The 22,607-nt window shown below is 37.5% G+C and overlaps 1 protein-coding gene across 1 annotated transcript in view; it reads right to left on the bottom strand.

Moving 5' to 3' along the window:
• Positions 1-17,621, bottom strand: part of sgsm1a (small G protein signaling modulator 1a) — a gene marked incomplete at its 5' end in the record, with an annotated part of 40,039 nt that extends 22,418 nt beyond the window's left edge. Inside the window, 3 exons of the mRNA XM_081364728.1 lie at positions 6,056-6,131; positions 17,444-17,487; positions 17,603-17,621. Of these exons, the coding sequence (XP_081220854.1) occupies positions 6,056-6,131; positions 17,444-17,487; positions 17,603-17,621 (139 nt within the window). The remainder of the gene's footprint in view (positions 1-6,055; positions 6,132-17,443; positions 17,488-17,602) is intronic.
• Between the last annotated feature and the right edge of the window lie 4,986 nt (positions 17,622-22,607).

The following is a 22,607-nucleotide window of genomic DNA, read 5'->3' as shown; positions in this document are numbered from 1 at the left end:
ATTTTATGAGAAATGTTTGAGTTTATATTGAAATCTTGCATACGTTGGTACCTTGGCACATCTGGGCACAGTCTGGGACGTTGTTGAGGCCTATCTGAAACTCTGGATGGTACACATGTGAAACTACTGGAGTATTTTGGAGTCAGCAAAGAGCTATCAACTTAACCTCATTGCTGTTGTACTATTAAAAAAATCTCATTTGGGATTGCCTTTTCAATGACCTCTAGTATTTCAATAAGCATAGGTTCGGTGATGTGGCAGGAGACAGCTGAGTGGACTTGAGATGGAGACAGAGCAGGGCAGAAAAAAGTCACGATGAATCAGAACTCAGTGAATTACAGGAACAACCGGCTGAAACCAGAAACCAGCAATGTGCACGTGCCCTATAATCACCTACCGAATCCCACTGCCACTACACAGAAACGTAATAAAATGAGTTAGAGGCCATTTATCAAAAGGCATTTTTAAAGCTACTTTCTTTGGTGTTATTCAGAAACAAAAAGTGCCTCCAAAAGCTGTTTCTGTGAGCTTTAACTGCAAGGTTTTGTTGTATTTATACCCCAGCAAGACACTTTTGAGAACAATAATTGCTTGGATGCAGAGAGAGAAAAACACAGTGTAATTTACAAACATTTCAAACCTGCCAACAGCATTTGACCCCTCACAGAGTTGTGCTGATTAAATTCCACAGAAGGTAATATTGCTGTCAGCAGGGCAGTGCGCAGACATTTTTAGGGGCAGTGGCCCAAATCAAGAAAAAGGGCACTAATAATAATACATCATAACTGTACATATACACACTAGTCCTCTAAAATTCTTATATACTTGAGGGTGTCAAGGAAGTAACTGGATGATGATCTTGTTATTTCCTGTTACAAATATTTTAATAAAAGAAGACTGCACATTCTTACAGTCTACACTTTATTCTAGATTATGATCTAGTTTATATTATGATAAACACCATTTAAACATCAAGGTATTCAATTTGTTAAAAATGTGTCATATAATTGAAATATGTAAATCTTAAAAACAGACTGATTTTCTTGTAAACCACAGAATATAAATGGCTTAAGCTTTCAGATCGAGTCAACTTTAGGCTACTGTATAGATACTGTTTGTGTACCCGTCACTGCTTGTTTAATCCTAATAGACATCTAAGCAGTGTGTGATTATTTCACTTCAGTATTTTGAGCTGCAAAAGATCCGGTTGATAAAGAGGTTTAGCACATTTTTGCATCGCAGTCTGCTGGGGCCGTGCGGCAAAAATTACCCTTGCCCGAGTTTAGACAAATCATGAATTTAACCAAAGACAACTATTTAAAGGTGGAAAGAAGAAATTGTGACTGGGCTGTGACGGTGGACCAACTACTGGCGGTGGTGCAGTGGTTGTTATGAAGAAAAAAAATTAAAATAATAATAATAATAATAATAATAAATAAAAATGTAGTGTTTATTTGAGCAAATAAGTGTTTATTTGAGCAATTCCGTCAAAGAAACAACACACTAAAGCCTGTAAAGCATTGAAATAAATATCAGTAAATAATGGTAACTTAAATAATATAATTAAGTTAAATCTACGTAAAAAACAAAACAAAAAAAACTTTAGTTTTATATTTACACACAAAGACGCGTCATATAGCCTACTGCTCTGCGCTTTGAGAGGGATGTGGGACACGAGCAGGAAAGAGACCTTTCTAATTTCTAGGCCTAATTAAAAGCAAACCAAGGGAGAAACGTTTATAATCCCTTTCGAAAATGGGTGTGACGTGAGTGAAGATTTGGTAAAAGACACAAGAGATTCCATGCAGGGATGAGTATTCGATTAGTTTAATTATAGCATATCAAACAGGTTGTGCAATTATTCTCTAAAATAAATCTCCATGTTTTCAGTGCTGATGCGGTGGTGATGCGTTCATATAACCAGAGGGTGACGCTGCCAACAACGCACATAACAGCTGTCACAAAGAACTGGCAAAAGTAATGATTATGAATTATGATTATGATTATGATTATGTCAAATATAGCAAGGAGACATTTTAATTGTTTATTAATAAACTAGTGTTTTCTGTGTCAGTGTCGGCTGCAAAGATTAAGTTGACGATGCTGACTCGTCATCTTCGCAGTGAACGCGCCTATAGAGAGAAATGCACTTTTTATACGGATTAGCCTACATAGAGAGTAGCCTAGGCTAGTCAGTTTCTTTTCGTTTTGAATTGTTTTGTTTAAAAGTAGACAATTCAAGCTTTCTATATGGAATAACTAATGGAATATTGTTCAATTTGCTGATAATCGGGTGACCAGATCGCAAAGCAGAATTCAAAGTCGACAAAGCTTAAATTTATGGGCTCACGCACAACTCTCTCATTCGTCATGAATCCCAATGTTTCCATGGCTGCGATGTAACATTTAATTGCTAACCTATTATTTCTTTTGTAAACAAAGCTTTGTGCTTCACTCGTGTCATAATATTCATGTAAAACAGCATTCACATACAAAAAATGTGTTTTGACGGACCACCGCCGGTGTTGTGCCGAATTTAGACCCCCTGCCAAATTACTACCCCCCTCGTCAGTACCTGATTGCCTAATCCTAACCCCACCCCTAATCCCTCCCCCACAACTAATCCTAAACCTATCAATAGTAGGGGGGTAATAATTTGGCGGGGGTTGAAATTCGGCACAACACCAGCTATTCGGTCACTCTGCTATTCAAGTTCAATAATCAGCAGAAAAGGATTAAAACACTACCAACAAAACAAAACAAAATCAGAGGAGTTTACTGGAATGTAAAATTAATGTTGACACGCTAGAATTACGGGAGAGCACAGATTCACTAGATGCCTGGGGGAGAGTGAGAAATTGAAACCCTGGGGTGGATCTGGAGCAGCAGAATTATAACAAAATGTTTCAGCACGGACTCAGCATGGCATCGTTGTTCGCCAGCGAACATTTAGTTTTGTTTCCATAGCACATTAACAAAACATTTTAAAGACACTAATAACAATACAATTACAAATTATCATTATTAATAACATTATTATATAGGCCTAATAACAGTCTTAAGGTCCGAACACAGCACAATAATACACATCGATGAAAGTCAAATGCAGCTTTAAATAGGCCTAAATCTATTTTAACATTTAACAAGAAACATTCTTCTAAATCTTTTCACTGTCATTACTGTATGGTCCACAAAAGAATTAAGCTAATAAATTAAGATAGCCTAATTGATATAGCTACAGTTATCAGCATTGAGGTAGATTCCGCTCTCGTTGTCTATGATAGAAATAATGCGTCATGCAGCGTCAGATGCCAAAAGCTCTGTCAGTTTTTGCTTTCACCTTCAGGGAATAATTGATTGTGGTTTGAGACTCCTTTACCTGTGTAACTCTTGTGCAAAGTTTGCAATTGCATGCGTGTTATCGATGGGGAAATCGCATTTTGGGTGAAGTATTTCTATGCAACGTGACATTTTTCTTCATCACCAACTCCATCTTTGCTCACAAAATGATAGAAAAAGTGTGCCAACTCCCTGCACACGAGAAATAAAAGCTGTTTAGAAAATGTAAAATGCAAATGTGAATATAAAGCTGGACAGGACAATAAAGCCTTCACCCAACACGGTGAATATGACCAGAAAATGCATTATTAATGACTACTCATTTATTTTGTTTACGCACTGCTCGATCATTAAACATCATGTTATGGTACCTTGATGTGAATTTGCACAGCAACGGAGAAGGTGTGTGTCAGTGTGTGTGTGGAAGAGTGATAACTTTATTATGTGGACAGATTTATTGCTCACAAACAGTGGGTAGCACTTACTGCAGCATGCTCGATCACACATTCACTTACTGGTCTATATATGTTGGAATTATCACTCTATGTTAATCTACACTTAATAAACATGACACTTCTCCTTTTACTCTCACTCTGACATTAATGCACTTTGGCGCTTTCCACGGCCAGTTAAATGTCGAATGTTCTACCTAGGAATTAGCCAAACCATCATGCTGCCCAACATTTGGCGAGTACTGATCCCCAGAGTCTCCCATGAAAATGAAAAATTACATCTCTTTAAAGTGGTCATGAACTGCATTTTGTTATCACTTATAATGTATGATGAATGTTAGTATGATTTGTTTATAAAAATGGTAATAATTTAGAAATTTTCTACCCTGATTTTAGTGTTCTGATTTGAATGCCGTGTTAACTGAAAACACAATGCAAATAAAAGATTTGTTGTGTAGTGTAGACAAAGTCATTGATTATAACGTGAGTTTTGGTGATAAACACTGATAAACTTACGCTATGTGATTGACAGCTCCAGCAATTATAAACAGAGCATTTGATTGCTTTCTGTATATAATTTAATCATATAATTTAAATAACAGATTATTTTCATGCTACTAAGAGAAACAATGTGAAGTTGATCGTTTAGTCACTGGCTTAATTTACTGACACATAAACCGCAATAAACAATTATGAGACAAAGAACATCTGACTGTACATTAATCATTACATATCAGAATCACCGATCACAGATTCTGCATTAGAATTAACACCTTTACTTACATGTTGTCGGATTACTGTACGGTTCATATCTTACAGTAAGAAAGAAAGGCTGCGCTGAAATTGCGACTGATTTGCCAAAGAATTCACAGTGAAATGTGTCGAATAAACAAATAATGCTCTACTGAGACATTCACATAGTTGATAATAAATAAACACTTTCCTAGCGGGAAATTATGATCATTTGGATCTCTCTTTCTCATCTCACAAACGTGCCAGTGGGCGGGGACAAAGATGCGATGATATAGAAGTAGGCATTGATCTGATTCTGCAAAGGAGGTCTTTCGTCGCACTATTATGTCATAATGTGACAAAATCCGATATACGAGTTATTTTCAGAGCTTGGATTCAATAAAAGCTGTTGTTGGACTAACAAGCAATATTTGAGTTCTGAAACTAATAGGAAGTTTTTATAGTACCTCTTACATGTCAAAAGATCAAGGCAAAGTTTATTTCTCAATTCATGACCCCTTTAACATCTCAACTGTTTCTCCTTGAAATGATTAAACGCGTAAGATTAAATGGAGAGTAAATGGATAGACATTTTTGGAGAAAACCCCAATAATCTAACATGCATCTTAGTCTCATAAAACATTTCAACAATGTTACAAACTTCTCAGATTTGTAAAGACACCAGAGTCGGCAAACACACAGAAAAACTGATATTTCACAGGTTCACAGACAAAAAAACTAAATGAAATGCATTTTGATAAAATTCAGCAATTCTTTCATTCAGCAAGGATAAAATTGATCATAAGTGAAAGTAAAACATTTATAATGTTACAAACCAATTCTATTTCAAATAAATGAATTTATTTTAGGGCTGTCAATCGATGAAAAAATTTAATCGCGATTAATCACATGATTGTCATGAGTTAACTCGCGATTAATCGCATTTTTTTTTACTTGTTCTAAATGTACCTTAAATTAATACTTTTCAAGTTTGTAACACTCTAATCAACATGGGCATGGATAAATATGGATGCTTTATGCAAATGTATGTTTATTATTGAAACCATAGTCAACAGAGCACGAAGACGAGACATGTTTCAAAGGTCATAGATGTTTTTCAAAGAACTTGTTCATGTCTATTAGACACATGTAGAAAGAACAAAGAAATACAAAGTTCCCATTACTTCTCTTTCTTTGCACTGAGCAATTCACTAACACAAACATGTTTAGATTTTTGCATGACAGGGCAGCTCTTCTGAAAATGCTAAATGTACATTTATTATTTATTATTACATTAGTTTGTCTCTCTCTATGCCCATTTTGATGAAGCTAAAGAGAGAGAGGTGCGCGCACGCGTGCTGGGAGAGCAGTACCGGCGGTACCGGTAGATTCTCAGAAACTAAATAAGGTTTGGGCGCTTTTCTGCCCACTTTTCCAGCATTTTTTCAAATATTGTCAGTGGGTGGAGTCAGGCTCTGACCAGGGGTTGAGTAACACATTGCAGCTAAATGGTTCAATGATATTTGACTTACCACAGAATGAGACAATATGGCTGCTGTCTTCATGAACAAACTTCCTTGTGACTGCTTCCTCCATGATCTGCTTGACCTGTGTTGGACATGGAGACACAGCAGAGACTGACTGAGTCAGCTGAATGGATACAGCATGAGAAATTATTGCAAACATTGTACAGCTAATTTAATACATTGTGGATGTTCCCATTATCGGTGAATCTGTATTTTTAGGGCTTGCATTTTTATGGGCTGAAATTCAACATGGTTGTATATTTAAGCAGTGAATATTTCAATTAAAAACATTATAAAATATTCTGAGGTAATTTTCGCTCCATTTTATTTCACTTTACAAATTTGAGCAACAACATTTTTAAATGCAAACAGTTAATGCAATGGATATTTTTTTTTATTCAATTCAACTCAATTCAATTCAATACAATTCAATAAGCTTTGTTGTTTCAAATACATTTGTCATTAATTTTCTTCCATTTCTTCCATGAATATATTTTCTCTAACAAGTATCCTCATTAGTACCATCAAACACTCAAAGCTAAAAAAAAAAAAAAAAAAACTCTGCAATAAATGACAGGAAGGAGAGAGTGTATACGTGGTGAGTAGGAAGAATGCATGACTCATCTCCCCAGACTATAAAGAGGAAAAGGAGAAATTGAGAGTCGGCATGCGTGATTTATGTATAAAGCACTTTCTCATCGTGACTGTGGATGGTGGTTTAACAGTAGAAATCATTCAAATAAAGTGTCAATTTTTATAATGTCCTAGATAGACTGCACACACACACACATATACAAAGAAACACACATTCAATAGATGATCACGTCAGATTTTGTGGGTGTTTAAGTAACTTTAAGTGAAGGTAAACTGCATTTGCATGCATTCAGAATGTATTATTGGCCTAGTTTCAATGAGAGATAAAATGACACTAAAACACACGTGTACTTGTGCGTAAAGGCTTTTCTGAACATTTTCCAGTATGGAAGGGTCTGGCTGAAAGAAATTAGCCTGCTGATTGGCTTCAGGAAGTGGCTAATGGAAATTTCCTGTTGTGGGTTTCTTTCGTTGATACATTGGACATGACATGAAAGTGCGGGCAGGAGATGTGAATGTAACCCTGGGTTAAGCAATGTTTTACACTTGTAATTTTGAAAGGGGTTAAGTTCCCTCCTGTTTTGCCTCAAGGCTTGCCTCATGAAATATTTATACGCTTCTCACAGTTGTAGAAATTGTGATGCACTTTTCAGTGTTAACATCTGAAAGAAAGAGTCAAAGGGCCAAAATGGCAGATTCTCCTCAGTTTTCCTTGTTTTTTTGCCTTGTTTTTAACAACCAGGATGGCTTTACGTGGTAACATTTCAAGCCCAAAGGAAAAATGTATTCCTCAAAAGGATATCCTTTCTTAGATCAGGAGACTTCAATTGATTTCTCAGTTACATTTCAGCTTTTTCTCAGATTCTTCTACTGAAATCCCTTGCATATTATAGAAACTACCATTCAAAGGTTTGGGGTCAGTTTGATTTTTTGTTTTAGAAGAAATTAAATCTTTTATTCAACAAAGAAACATAACTTTATTTCAAGTAAATGCTCTTATTTTTAACTTTCTATTCATGAAAAACACGGTTTTCACAAAAATATTAAGCACCAAATCAGCATATTAGAATGATTTTTGATGACGATGAAATCAGCTTAGCCATCACAGGAATAAGTTAGCCTACATTTTAAAATATATTAAAAAAGAACAGTTATTTTACAGTGTAATACTATTTCAGAGTATTATTGTTTTTCATATATTTTTAATCAAATAAATGCAGCCTTGGTGAGCTCAAGAGGCAAAAAAAAAAAAAAAATCCGCCTGAAAATTAAGGAGAAGTCGCCATTTGCATTGCAGTCTAATCTAGATATAAATGAGATCCAATTTTTCCTTGGAACAGCTATTAAAACTGATCACATTTTGTTTGTCACATGCTCCGCTTGTGAAATCAAAGTAACTCAGCTTGTAAGTATGCAAATCAGAACAATAACCTAAGGTTTACAAATATGCAGTTTGAAATCATAAAACCTGATGACCCAGAATCAATTACTATTGTAAGGTAAAGCATTAACAGCGTTAAAACGAGTGAGAAAATCCCATTACTGTGCTCATATATTACATTACATTAAGTCATTTAGCAGACGCCTTTGTCCAAAGCAACTTACACATGAGGACTAAATTAAGAGAGTTATTGCGAAGAGGCAAAAACAACGCAAGAAGTGCTCAAAATACAAAAGTTCAGGCATTGCTCAGAGTAGAATAAGCCAAACAAGGGAGGATTCTTGTCATAGCATCCTGCTTCAGCATTCAGTCTGTGGGTGTACTCTGATTCTGATATTTACTCCCTGACCTTCTCTTCCATTTCCCCATAACTAATGCAGCAGGACAACACAAGCTCTTCAGAGCAAAACTTGCTGATTTGGTGTGACCCCACTGTCCAGAGAAAGAGTCAAGGTCTTTCTGGCATTTTATTTCCCAAAATCTGGCATTTAAAAATCCCAGATCAAACTATAAAAAACCTAAAAATTATATTTCTAACAAACTACTTAATCTCAAACCACCTGTCAAAACAAGAGATTAATGTTGACTATTCTGATTACGATTTTTGAAAGTGCTTTACTTATTAAAAAAAGACTTCCTACATCCACATGCTTGACACCGATGGTGAAATCTAATCCAGTGTATTGATTCATTCTCACGTTCTATTTCATTTTCAAAACGTAGCAGCTTAACTCTGTTCCAATCAACTTAACCTCAAGAGTTTAAACACCACGTACTGTATGACTCACCTGAGCGCTATACATAACACTGGAGGTAAATGTTTCTCCTCCTCCATACTATTGAATCACACCTATCCATACCTCCAGAGAGGAAGAAAGAAGTATGCAAAGGAAACACTTTCGCTGAGAGACCAAATGACTTGCACTCAACAGATCACGACAGTGTGATTCACAAAGGTGCAGATCAGAAGCACAACCACAGAACAAAAGCCTGTTATTTTTAGAAACAGGCATACGTTTAGTGACACCAAGAAGATTATGATGCTGCCAAAGCACAAATTCTACTGAAAAATTTCAGGCTGGTTTGAAATTTTAACATCTGTGTCCGATGCACTCAGTAGTTTTTTCTCTCTCTTGTAAAAATACTGTAAAGCAACATCTGAATTTAAGAGAAAAATTTCAGTCGTTATCATCCTTAGTGGTGCTTTGCTTCATGCTATTGACCTGAATGATACTACAAAATGTGCAGCTTCAGTAGAGGTGGAAGAATGGTATAGGGTCATGCTTCATGCATTTTTAACCAATACAGCCAATTGGGAGTCTGCATACACTAGAAAGAGGAGAGAGAGGAAAAATTCGCTGGACTGACGAGTTGAGCTGGAGGACAGCATGCTAGGCAGTCTTGTTGATGAACCCTTCAGTGCATCTTTCAGGAGGTTAGAAGTTCATGAAAGCTCTTACTTTGTGGCTGACTCGATACAAAGATAAACAAATGAGAAGTTTAGCTCTCCATTACAGGGATACACAAATCCAATACGGGCACCAAAACTGACCTTTTTTAATGGATCCAGTGACTCTAATGTAACCAATTCAAAATAGTGTGTCAATCATAAAAACCATTAAATCGGATACAACTTGCACACTATTCCACGTTTTCTTTTCCATTAAATCAAAGAATTTTTTTTTTTTTATCATCAAATCAGCATTATGATTTCAGAAGGATCATGTGACACTGACGACTGGAGTAATGATGCTGAAAATTCAGCTTTGCCATCACAGGAATAATCTAAATTTTACATATATGTGTGTGTGTGTGTGTGTGTGTGTGTGTGTGTGTGTGTGTGTGTATATATATATATTTATTAAGTTGTAACAATATTTTACAATACTATTAAATGCAGTCCTGGTAAGCACAAGAGACTTCTTTCAAAAACAATAATTCTTACCACGCCCAAACTATAAATAAACAGATCTATAAATATTCTAAATTTATCAAGAAAAACTAATTCTGTTCTGATATCACATTTGTACTTGACTAGAGTCACTAGGCTGATACTCTGACTTCTGTTACCGCAATCAGTATAAGAAAAGAAATTATTGTTTGGACCATCCCTACTCTCTGGAGCCTTTTAATAATTTATTCAACAGAGATAATATTTTAAGGATACCAAAAAACTAAAAGACAACAACATTCATACATCAGTGAGTGCATTGCCATGGCTGAATTAAAGATCACTGATGCGATAAGAGCAAATAAATTCATCAATAAATGTTTACTAATGGTGTCTAAACTCTTATCAATCAATCAGTGTGCATTGTAGAGACTCTGTCATGCTGTGTCTGTGTGTGTGTGTCTGTGTGTGTCTGTCTGTGTCTGTGTGTCTGTGTGTCTGTGTGTGTGTGTGTGTGTGTGTGTGTGTGTGTGTGTGTGTGTGTGTGTGTGTGTGTGTGTGTGTAAGAGAGAGAGACTGTAGGGGTCTATTTGGAGCTCAGCTGTCCCTGATGTCTCAGCAGCATGACAAAGGTTTCCATGGAGATAGCATGGAAAGTCTCACAGCTTGGGTTGCCAAGTTACTTCCCAAATGTGTTGGCACCACATTAAACTGTTGCTTAAACTCTACGCAGACCCCGATGAACAATTCCATCTATGAATAGGAATGGCATTTGCCACTATTTATTCCACCAGCACAAAAATGATTTGCCACATATTACCATGCTTCATCACCCTGAGAGAGCGAATGTGTGAATTGAAAGGCTAAGAGGTTGAGTGGATTATTACACTACTCCGTAAGAACAGGCAAATTCACACAATGAAAGCAATTACAGTCCCAATCATACTTCAAAGCTGTCAATGGACAACAAATCCACAGGACTCTCATTTGGTGTTATGTAATATTAGCATTATCTGACATTTACTACTGCCACGGTTTATAAAACAAACATTTTATACTTTAGAACCGAAGGCCATCCTTTAAAGGGATAGTCCACCCAAAAATGAAAATTAATCCACGAATACAATCAGAGTTATTTAAAAAAAAAAAAAATCCTGGCTCTTCCCAGCTTTATAATGGCAGTGAATGTCTGTTTCTGTTTTGAAGTCCATAAACGTGCATCTAGCCATCATTAAAGTGCTCCACACGGCTCCGAGGGGGTTAATAAAGGCCTTCTGAAGCGAAGCGATGCGTTTGTGTAAGAAAAATATTCATATTTAACAAGTTCTAGCTTCCGGCCAAACGGCCATACGCAGTCTACTTGCGCCTAAAGCACAAATGACGCAACTTGTGACGCCAGAAGTAGCGTAGTGCGTCATGGCGTAGTGTAAATATCAGCAGTACGTCACCTTACTCGCATAAGTTATGCTTTAGACTTGTTCGTTTGGCCGGAAGCTAGTTATTTTGCTTTATAAAGTTTTAAATATGGTTATTTTTCTTACACAAACGCATCGCTTCGCTTCAGAATGCCTTTATTAACCCCCCGAAGCCGTGTGGAGCACTTTAATGATGGATAGATTCACTTTTATGGACTTCAAAACAGAAACAGCCATTCACTACCATTGTAAAGCTTGGAAGAGCAAGGACATTTTTTAATATAACTTTGATTGTATTCGTCTGAAAGAAGAATGTCATATACACCTAGGATGACTTGAGGTAAATCATCATTGCAAATCAATCATTGGCTAATTTAAATTTTTGGGTGAACTATCCCTTTAAGGCCTGTTCACACCAAGGACAATAACTACAAAGATAACTATAACGAGAAGTACATTAACGTCCAGACCAGACCAGCTGTTTATTCTAAGCGCACTGCAGTTCTGTCGACTGTCGCTTTAAATGCTCGAGCTCTTTAAAAAAGGATGGATTCTGATTGGATGTCAATGTTGGTATCATTCATCAGCTGAAAAAAATACAAAAAGTGATTCCAACGATATTCTTTCTCTGTGCCGTTATTGTTATAGTTGTGGTGTAGACTCTGCTATTATTTTACATGACAATTTTTATATATAACGATTTTTAGAATTATATCTTTATTGTTATAGTTATATACCTGGTCACTTGGTGTGAACATGCCAATGTGCTTGATGCTACAAACTGCTACTTCACCCTCAGCCTGACCTAGAAAGACTCCCAGCGCTCTGGAAAGCATCCTCCCGGTGCCAGTACCCAAACCTCCTTTTTTATTGATATTATATTTATCATCATGTGCCATCTAGGTCTAGATGCTGTCCACCACAACAACCTCCTGGGAGTAATAAAATATCATTAAAAAAATGCCACATGCTGCGTTATTAAATCACATTAAGCGTGCAAATCAATTGTGTACATAGCAAAATGCATTATACAGTATCACATAGCTGCTAATTATTTAGTTATGCTGAAGAGAGACCAAAACATTGAAATGACGCCAAAGTGAGCTTTGAAAAAAGAAATGCACAATGAAAAGTTCGCATTTGCATGGTATATATAAAATATATAGTTGAAGTTTCACACCTTTAGAGATGCTCTGTGGGTGGTGTTGATCTAAATCAGTCCACGATCCATATGGCTCTACAGGAAAAGGTTTCATGTTTCTTGGAGAAACATTTCCCATGACACATACATGCATGGTGTTAATGCACAGCAGGACCAATCACAAATATCTTGAAGCACTGTCTAAAATTGGATTACTTTACTACTACAAGGGGATACATGTACATATTTTAGATCTGATTATTGATGGAACTGTTCCATCACTAAACATTAAATGATGTTCTCTACTGATCTAGTCGTTTATCTGCTACACTAAAAATAGCTTTGCCCTTGTAATGCCTTATTATACAGCTCTAATAAATAATTTGTGACATACTGCAGCCAAATATATATTTGCATAATAACCACAAAACTGTATAATTGACTGCTGTCCAAAGCAACCCGATTTCCTTTGCAGCTTTGCTAGTATCATTTCTCTTGTTGCACTCTGCGGTTCACTTCTTCTTACAAATAAATACAACTCACCCCATCGTTATCTTTGTGGGTTAATTTAGCAGAAAAACAGTTAATCAGTTATTACCCGTTACCAAAATTCCCTCCTTTCCTTTCTCCGTAAAAAAAATTTAAAAAATGTTTTCGATCCTGGTCCTGCATGGGCTTCTCAGCACTGAACATCTTGTATGTCTTTCTTATCTGACACACTGGGCTCAGTTAAAGGTAGGGTAGGTAGGTAGGATTCCCCCCCCCCCCCCACAAAAAAAAAACATTCCAAATTTGTTTAAACTGTCTTTATATACCAATACATAATTAAAATGTAAGTACTCTGAAAAAGAGAGTATAAAAATCGAGTGTCTGTAGACCTCTCATGACTGTTGTAAACACAGCTAATTATTTCCATTCACTCCACCCCCTCCCCTCTGAGCTCCTTCCAAAGCCATGCCCCCAAAACACATGAACGCGCGACGCCAAACGCTCAGGCTCAGCTGGAAGACGCATTTATTTATTTACCTGAGACGAGTGACATCATGTCAGAATCACATATAATAAAATACCTAACTTTATCACTATAAATATAAACAAATAAGATTTCTTTTAGTACTCACTATCAAGCTAGCATATCGATACTGGTAAAGTTTAAAATATACTTTGTTTGATTCGGTAATGAGCTATATTTATAGGTAACGAGCTATATTTATAAGGCAAAGCTAAAAACAGGTTGCATTGATACATGTTTTTCCATTAGCCTACCATCAGTTACACTGTGATGAAGGTGAATTTCGTGTAAGATTCATAATATATACGGTGTTTTGCATGTAAGAGTTTCCATGATGAAAACATTGTTGACTCTGATGAGGACTAAACTCTGGAGACAAGTACCGCATCGTCGGTTCGAGGACCGGTCCGGGGTCGAGGGCGAAGCAGAGGAGGTCGTTCAAGAGTGCGGGCAACCAGGGTCCGAGGAAGTAGTTTTTGCCTTGGTTGCCTTCGCTGACTGAATATGCAGGTGCTTTGAATTTTGAATGCTCTTTCTCTGCCATAATTTTACTCTTCGTAGGTTCCGCGCCTCTCTTGCACTCCTCAAATCAAACGGGTGTGCGCGCATATGGGCAGATCTAGCGACAGGGGTGGTAGCCATGGTTGCGAGAGTGAGTGACAGTCGCCCAAACCAATCAATTGTTTCGTCCCGAATGGAAATAATGAGCTGTGTTTATTGCAGATTAAAAGGTCTACAGTCACTCGATTTTTATACTCTCTTTTTCAGAGCACTTACATTTTAATTATGTATTGGTATATAAAGACAGTTTAAACAAATTTGAAAAAGTTTTTTATAAAAATCCTACCTACCCTACCTTTAATAGACCTCTCTCCTAATGGGCCAATGATCTGTATCAGGTGCAGAGCTTTGCGCTGAATTTTTCTTTATTGCCCCCTGTGTTTTTAGAAAAAAAGCAAGTCATTTGCTGCATCTGAATATGCCCACTTCCACACTTGAAACTTTTGTTGTGTTGAGCCATTTCAACTACTTTTGATTGATTTGTATATTTCAAACAGCTGAAAGTCTGTAAAGTTTGCCAATAAACCTGATTTGCAATGGGGGTTGAATAATTTTGATTGCAAATGTAAATTAATAGAATCTACAAATATGAAACAAAACATTGCATATGGCTATTTGTAAACCAATGTTTGATTCAAGTGGAGTTGGTATTCAGAGATGCTAGAGATACCTGTCCAAATACAGCACATTTATTAATAGTTCTTCTCAACCACATCAGCAATAAGGCTTTTGTTTAATCACTTACAAATTAATTAGGTATAATGATTCTCAGTGTCTCGACACTTTAAGCTTTTTGGTTTGCTGATATTTGGCATGAGGTTTAAGTGTTTCTTGCACACACTGAAATAACATCTTGCGGAGTTGTTTTGTAACAACATCTCTGCTCATAGAGATTAATTGGCTGATGGACTCTAGCAGATGTTTTTTTTTTCTTCTTAGAAATATATAACCAGGAGGAAAAGCAGCACTCCGACTCTATGGCTATTCAATTTATTGTTTAATAAATGCTAATCAAGCACAAAAACAATACTGACACGATGTAGGGTTTCAGTGCTGCCATGAACATTGAGAAAGTCTTAGAAATGCTTATCAAACATTTTTTTTTTTTACTTTACTGTAGAACCTGTCATTTTCAACATATTTACCATCTGTCCAATACATACATCCCACAGAATTCCTCAAACCAGTGCATAAAATACAAAAAAAGGTTGCAGATATCATGTTATTATGTCTGCACAAAGTGATCTATCAAAACTCACGATTTGCCACAACATCTAGTCTTCACTACTGTATATCTAAAGTCTATCTATACAGTCTAAGTCTAAAGTCTTTCAACACCAGCTTTCATTGCATTTAAATAACTTTGCATAAAAATAAAGTAGAAAAAATAGCTATAATTCAGTTCAAGATGGATAAAGAGGTTCTTTGAGGATACTGATAAGCAATGGTTTAAACTAGCTTTGTTAAAAGAAGGTGAGAGAGAAAGGTAAACAAATGGCGGGCTGCTGGGTAGTGTGGAAAGGCTTTCTGCGCATGACCCTCTGCTTGTGTCAACACAGGTGTGAGAGGGTGTGTGTGAGAGAGAGAGAGAGAGAGAGAGAGAGAGAGAGAGAGAGAGAGAGAGAGAGAGAGAGAGAGAGAGAGAGAGAGAGAGAGAGAGAGAGAGAGAGAGAGAGAGAGAGAGAGAGAGAGAGAGAGAGAGAGAGAGAGAGAGAGAGAGAGATCACAAATAGATAGTGACAAGACACAGGATGAGCCTTATTGTTGCTTTGCCTATGCTCATCATATCAGCAATGTAATATCTGTAATAATGGTCTGCCGTAATTTTAGTTAACAGCTGCAAAAGGGTAAACATGCACTGCAAATGCCAAACGACTCTCGAAGTGGCAGGTTGCAGGAAGCTTTGCTGTAAACACAGTGTGGAGGATCAAGAAAACATTTTCATTATGAGCACCATACAGCGCAGGGTGAGGGTTCACCTCCCTCCACTCTTCTTGATTGGCTGTTTTAGTCATCATAATAATGTGTTTCAAGTGCCAAAATGTCATTTTATGCATCTACTGGGATACACTGAGACACAATGCAATGACAGATTATGGACCAGGCTCTGACTGCCAAGAACCTCAAGTTGAGATGCCCAACCTTTGCAAAAAAGCCACCACAGATGTAAAATTCATATTGATAGACGGACAGCAAATGCTCAGTCTTGTAACTGGAATTTTTTCTCATAACTACACTATAATTTCACATCGTTTGGGCATCACATGATGAGAACCAGGCTGGTGCATGGATGGATCATAATCTGTCATTTGGCACAAAGATAAGAGTTTTACATTTAAAAACAGAAATTGACCACAGTATCAGTGAGTGAGTCGCTGCCACACAGGACTGATAAGTACACCAGTGACTGCAATCACAACATAATAATGAAACATAAATCAAATTAGAATCCGTACAGGGCATGTGCAAATACTAGGAAATCATCTACAAATTCACACCAAAATTCATATACAAAACCTCATCCACTGAGCAAATGCTTAACCATAGACTTACATACATGCATGCCTGCTTAACCCAAAAGGATTATTGAAACCTATTAATCAAGTGAAAGGACTGAAAGGCAAAGACAATACAATGCAATTTGTGGACCGGCCTAAAATCAATAGCACAAATCAACCAAAAGATGCCGTGAGCCTTAAGCTGAATTTTACATTTCCAAAAGAAGATAATCTATGAACAAACACAGCTATTTTTTTCAGTTTTTCATGTAGAAAGTGCTTATAGAATGTTTTTTCTGGTTTGTTAAATGGAGATGTGGACGATAATAAATAGTAGATACACCTGAACACAACATATGTCTGTATATTAAAGGCACTTTACGAAACGTGTTATTTTAAAGCAAGATATAAATATAATAATGTAGCCTAATTATTGCAGATCTACTCATCCTCACTATTTTATTAAAACAGACATGATTATAGTATGATAAAAGCTGGTATTAAGTTTGACAGGTGCTTGATGGGTAAAATGATAAACAGCTGTAGCATATTCATGAAAAAATAGACATGTAAAACCAAATAAATAATTCACTATATAGGCTACTCTAGACTTTGGAAGCGCCGATTTTTGCACAGTACAACAACAACAACTATACAAACAATTAAATCGAATAAAGATATGCTTATTTTGCTTTCGCAGGTTTCTTTTAGATATAAGGTTACTCCGGTGTTTGGTTAACTATCACACATTTTGTAGACATGTCTGAAATATGACTCACATTTTAAAAGGGCGTTTCAGCCTAATGTTCGCTCGGCTTTATTTGTTTTTACTATCACTTACCTCCTTCTTCACGTTTCGCAGCAATCTCTGACGGGTTTCGACTTCTAGCCGGAACAGAAGAATGGTAGAAATTGAAAAATTAAATTTGAATAAGTAAAAAAAACGTGTGATATTGTAGTTAACAAGTGTTTGGGAAAAATGAAAGCAGAATATTCTCACCTGCTGTTGCGGTTGCCATGATTCTGGTGTTGAGCTCTCACGCGCTTCACTCCCCTGACGCTCGACACTCGACTGGATGAAGGCAAAGCTGTTCAATCTTTCTGACTGGCGGCGAGCGCTTCTGTGAGATCACGTGACCTGCCAGAGATGTTCCATAGAGGTGGTGGAGATGACGAACTCGTTGAATCAAAGATTTATAATAAACCTAGAGTGAGTTATACGTTCGAATTCATATTCATCTGCTCGAATCAAGTGTGTAAAGTGTTTCGTTTGTAAACGAATCGGTGTTTTAAACAAAGTATTACTATTAAAGAGGTGTCACTGTCAACAGAAATCCAAACTATCCAACCACGTCTTGACCAGAACATTTCTAGCCAATCAGAGAAGCAGGATTTCATTGTTTACAGACATGTCTCCAAAGAGCAACGTTTTGAAGAAGGGATGACTAGGAATAAATCATGCCAGATCAAAACGGCTAAAGCACCATAAATGTAAACTGTAAAAATATTAAATGGTGAATTGTGTAGCCTATGCAATGTAAGTCCAAACCAGTTTTTATGGTGAGGTTCCAATCTCCTATTGACATGCTACTGACATTATTAACAAGAGCAGCAAGCTATTGACATCGGTCTCTACTGCATAAATGATGGGAAAACAAAAGGAGTGTTTGCAATTTAAATCCCCATTGAAAGTGCATCCTGCTCCCTAGTATTAGTCTGTTTTCTCTGTCTCTCCTGCTGCACTAAGACAATATGTTCTCACTTCGGAATGAAATTGAACTGAGAAACAGTTCAGAGAAAAAATTGGAAAAAGCTTCCAGGACCAAACCTTCAGCAGCTACATGTGTTGCTAAGCAACACTGTAGGGCACCATTAACAGCACTATTAGTGCTACCTTAAAGGAATACTCCACCGTTTTTTCATATTAAACTATGTTATTCCCTTAACTAAGACGAGTTGATACATACCTCTCTCATCTCAGTGCGTGCACTCAATCGCTCTGGCGCGCATCAACACTTTGATAGCACTTAGCTTAGCCCAGTTCAATCATTAGGATCCAAACAGAGATGAAGTTAGAAGCGACCAAACACCTCCACGTTTTCCCTATTTAAATACAATTACATGAGTAGTTACACAACCAAGTATGGTGACACAAAATAAAACGTGGCGCTTTTCTAAGCGGGTAAAAAGGATAACTATAATGTATGGCGGAATAGCACTGGGAGCACTTCGACTCGGCGTAGTAAAAAGTCACGTTAGTTCTAATGACAGAAGTGAGAGAGAGAGGGGGAGAGGATTTTTCAGGAGTGACTTTTTACTACGCCGAGTCGAAGTGCTCCCAGTGCTATTCCGCAGCGCCATACATTATAGTTATCCTTTTTACCCACTTAGAAAAGCGCCACGTTTTATTTTGTGTCACCATACTTGGTCGTGTAACTACTCGTGTAACTGTATTTAAATAGGGAAAACGTGGAGGTGTTTGGTCGCTTATAACTTCATCTCTGTGTGGTCCCTAATAAATGAACTGGGCAAAGCTAAGTGCTATCAAAGCTGCGTGCCAGAGCGATTGAGTGCACGCACTGAGAAGAGAGAGGTATGTATCAACTCGTCTTAGTTAAGGGAATAAAGGCCTCATTATACTTCTGCGTCGAACTCACGCCGTAGCCTCTACGCTGTAGGCAACGCGTTGATTTTCATTTATACTTCTGCGTCGTTGTCCGCGTTAACGCGCATGAAGAGGGAGCGTGTGAAACCCGAGGGAGCGGTCCTAGCAGACCAATCACAGCGCTTGCGTCCGTGTAGAGTTGACGCGTTGTTACATTTTTGGAGAGGTGCACGCCACGGTACGCTGAAGGGTACGCGCGCTACACACAGCCTACGACGTAGCTACGGCGTGAGTTCGACGCAGAAGTATAAATAGCAGGGGCGGCTGGCCAATAGAGGGCGCTAGGGCGCCGCCCCCCCCATGAGCCAGACCACAGTTTATGAGCCACACTCATTAAATAAATAAGTAAATACATACATACAAATTGTCAGTATTTGTGTGTTTGAGATATTAAATACACTTAGTATATGTGAAAAATATGATAGAAATTCAAAATATCTGCTTTTTCTACACATCCCCTCCACTTGCGTGCACGTCTCATCAGCTCTGGGGCGCTGGAGAGAGGCGCCCCAGAGAGGCGGGTCTGTGGAGCAGCTTAGCCAATTGCTGATTTAAGATATACATGTTTGACATAAACTGTAGCCAATCAGCGAGCTCAAATCTAGTCAGCTTGGGGCGCTAAACAGAAGCGCCCCAAGCTGCGCGCGCCCGAGCCGAGGCGCGCCCATCTCTATCAGACAGCGGTCTATCGGCCTGGCTGGATGCGGTCATGCTAATGCCTTGTTTTGCTTTCCGTGATTACTTTTTAAAACAACAGCGACAGACAGATCCAGCATGGACAGTTACCGGAGTGAGGGACCTGTCTGAGAAAGTAACTAAACTGTTTGAGTTAAATTTCAAATGCAAATGGAAAGTTTGTGCAATTTGTTTGTTTTTGTGTAAGAATGCCTCAGTCTTGTAATATGGCATTAAATAATTACTGACTTTTTGACAGAGCACTGGTATCATGCAGTTTGTGTTAAAATGTGTTTGGGTGGTTAATACTAATAATTATTTGTATTATTATTATTATTATTATTATTATTTGCTTTACAAAATGTAACGTTAAAGGCAGTGGTTCTCAAACTGGGTTTGTGGTGGTTCTTAAACCGTGAGGTGACAGGAACGGGAACAAAATGCTGTATTTTGCCATTCCTTAAACTGAGCATGCATTTCTCTCAGGTTAAATGCTGTAAATACATGACATCCGATCAAATTACCTCATCTTTTGCGGTCAAAACTGTCTGCATTTAAGCAGCGTGTATAGGCTATATGACAGGTCTCGTGCAGATTGCTGCCTCGGCAAATCTATACTGCCGTTCTCGACTATTACCACGCGTTACCTTTGTAAAAGTAGGGATTTAGCACTAGCATGAAGAACAAATATAGGCAGGCTGTGCACATAGACAGTAAAGGGGCTGTGCATGGAGATCGATATAAGATTCAAATCTCTTCGAGACAAAGCCATACCCTGTGTGAGTTCCTGTGTTTAATGAACGAATCATTAGAGTCAATGATTCAATGATTAATTCATAAATACTGCCACTTGCTTCATTACTGGATGACTCACCACCTACTGGCGGTTTTAATTTAATATCTAAAAGCATCACTTCGTTTTTACCATCATTGCATATTTATCTATTTAACTTTTTTTTATTTTATTTAAAGCATTATTTATTTTATAAAGGTATTTGTAAAGATAAAAATGCAAAAATTGAAAAATTGATTTAAGGGGGCAAATATTGTCCCTTACTGAAAAAGGTGTGACTGAAGAGTGTGGGTGCGCAGAAGGATATTAAGCCTCTTGGGGTACAACTCTAAAAAGTTTGAGAACCACTGGGACTGGGTTAAGGAATAGAACAAAATAAACATCAAAGCACAATACTCATAACATTACCAAAGGGCAGAAAGTGGGCCTAATAGCCTACTCCCATGGTTTGAATATGACACAGCCCCACCTAAGATATTTTTCACCAGCCGCCACTGATAAATAGGCCTTAACAGTTTAATATGAAAAAACGGTGGTGTTCCTTTAAATTGACCGTTCGCAAAGACCCGCCCCCTTTAGTTACAGTTGCTATGTCCGAAAAGCCATGCCGCCCTACACCATGTTCTCACGCAGTGAAAAATACATCGCGGAGCAAAGAGGACACTGACAACGCGCTGACAGACAGGACAGACCAGGTTACCTTTGGGTTACTTTTGATATGAAACAAAGTCTCAACTTTCAAATTAGGTCATTTTTTAAAGAAATGTAAACAATAAATACCGTTTTGTGGCTCTTTTTGCTCTTTAATGTGTCGTGACAGATCGCTGTGGCGCCTCACTTAAAGCTTCTCGTGAACCGATCATCTCTTTTTTCTAGTTAATTTATACTATAGCATTAAATAAACATGAATGAACATAAGAAGGAATGTTGTTTTAACCGCAGAAAGACGTCTGTGCACTGCACTCCGTTTTTCAAGTTCAAATCCTCCAACATTAATCTAACTCTCTCTTGACTGATTTGTCGGACAAAAATGGCGGATTATGATTGGTCAGAGATCGCCTATCAATCAAACTCCCGCGAAAAAGTAAAGTCTGGGGAAACTGTGGCCATCTCATTGTTTGTATAATTACATTTTATCGAGACAACCAATTTACATTTAAAGGGTAAAAATAGAGAAGTGTGAAAATAGTTATCAGTGCTCAATTTAGAGTTCTGGGAATATTACATTTTTATTAGCCTATATACTGTAGAGACTCACTGTAGTATAAAACAAATGAAACTGAGGTAAAAAGTGGCACCAAACGTACTTGCATTAAGTTTCTCAGTTAACCCTTATCCTTCCCTCACACTTTGTAACATATCTTTCCCTCTCAGGTCAAAATGGAAGCCCTAAAATTATACTTTTTTCCAGAAAGCTTATTTTATTTCCTTTTGATAATATTTTGTGTAATTTTTTATTTTATTTACCTTTAAATTACTAGATTTGATTAATAAATAAATAATTTAAGCACATTCCTCACATTCTTTCAACTTAAATTCAAAATAACTCACAATTTAATGCATAACCCTTTTAATTTAGCTCAAAATATCTTAAATTGGGTGTCTTTGCCAACCTTTATGGTGGATGGAACACAATCCAGTGCTAAAACACACACACACACACACACACACACACACACACACACAGACAATTTGGCATGTCCAATCCACTTAACTTGCATGTCTTAGTTTGGACTGTGTGGGGGAAACCGCACACTGACGCAGGGAGAACATGCAAACTCCACACAGAAAGGACTCCTGGCTCAAACTGTGGACCTTCTGGCTGTGAGGCGACAGTGATACCCACTGTGCCGCCATGTTCAAGCCACAAAT

Source organism: Scardinius erythrophthalmus (assembly GCF_964197995.2).
Source record: "Scardinius erythrophthalmus genome assembly, chromosome: 5".
NCBI classification, from domain to species: Eukaryota; Metazoa; Chordata; class Actinopteri; order Cypriniformes; family Leuciscidae; genus Scardinius; species Scardinius erythrophthalmus.
This window is presented reverse-complemented; position numbering and strand designations above follow the sequence as displayed.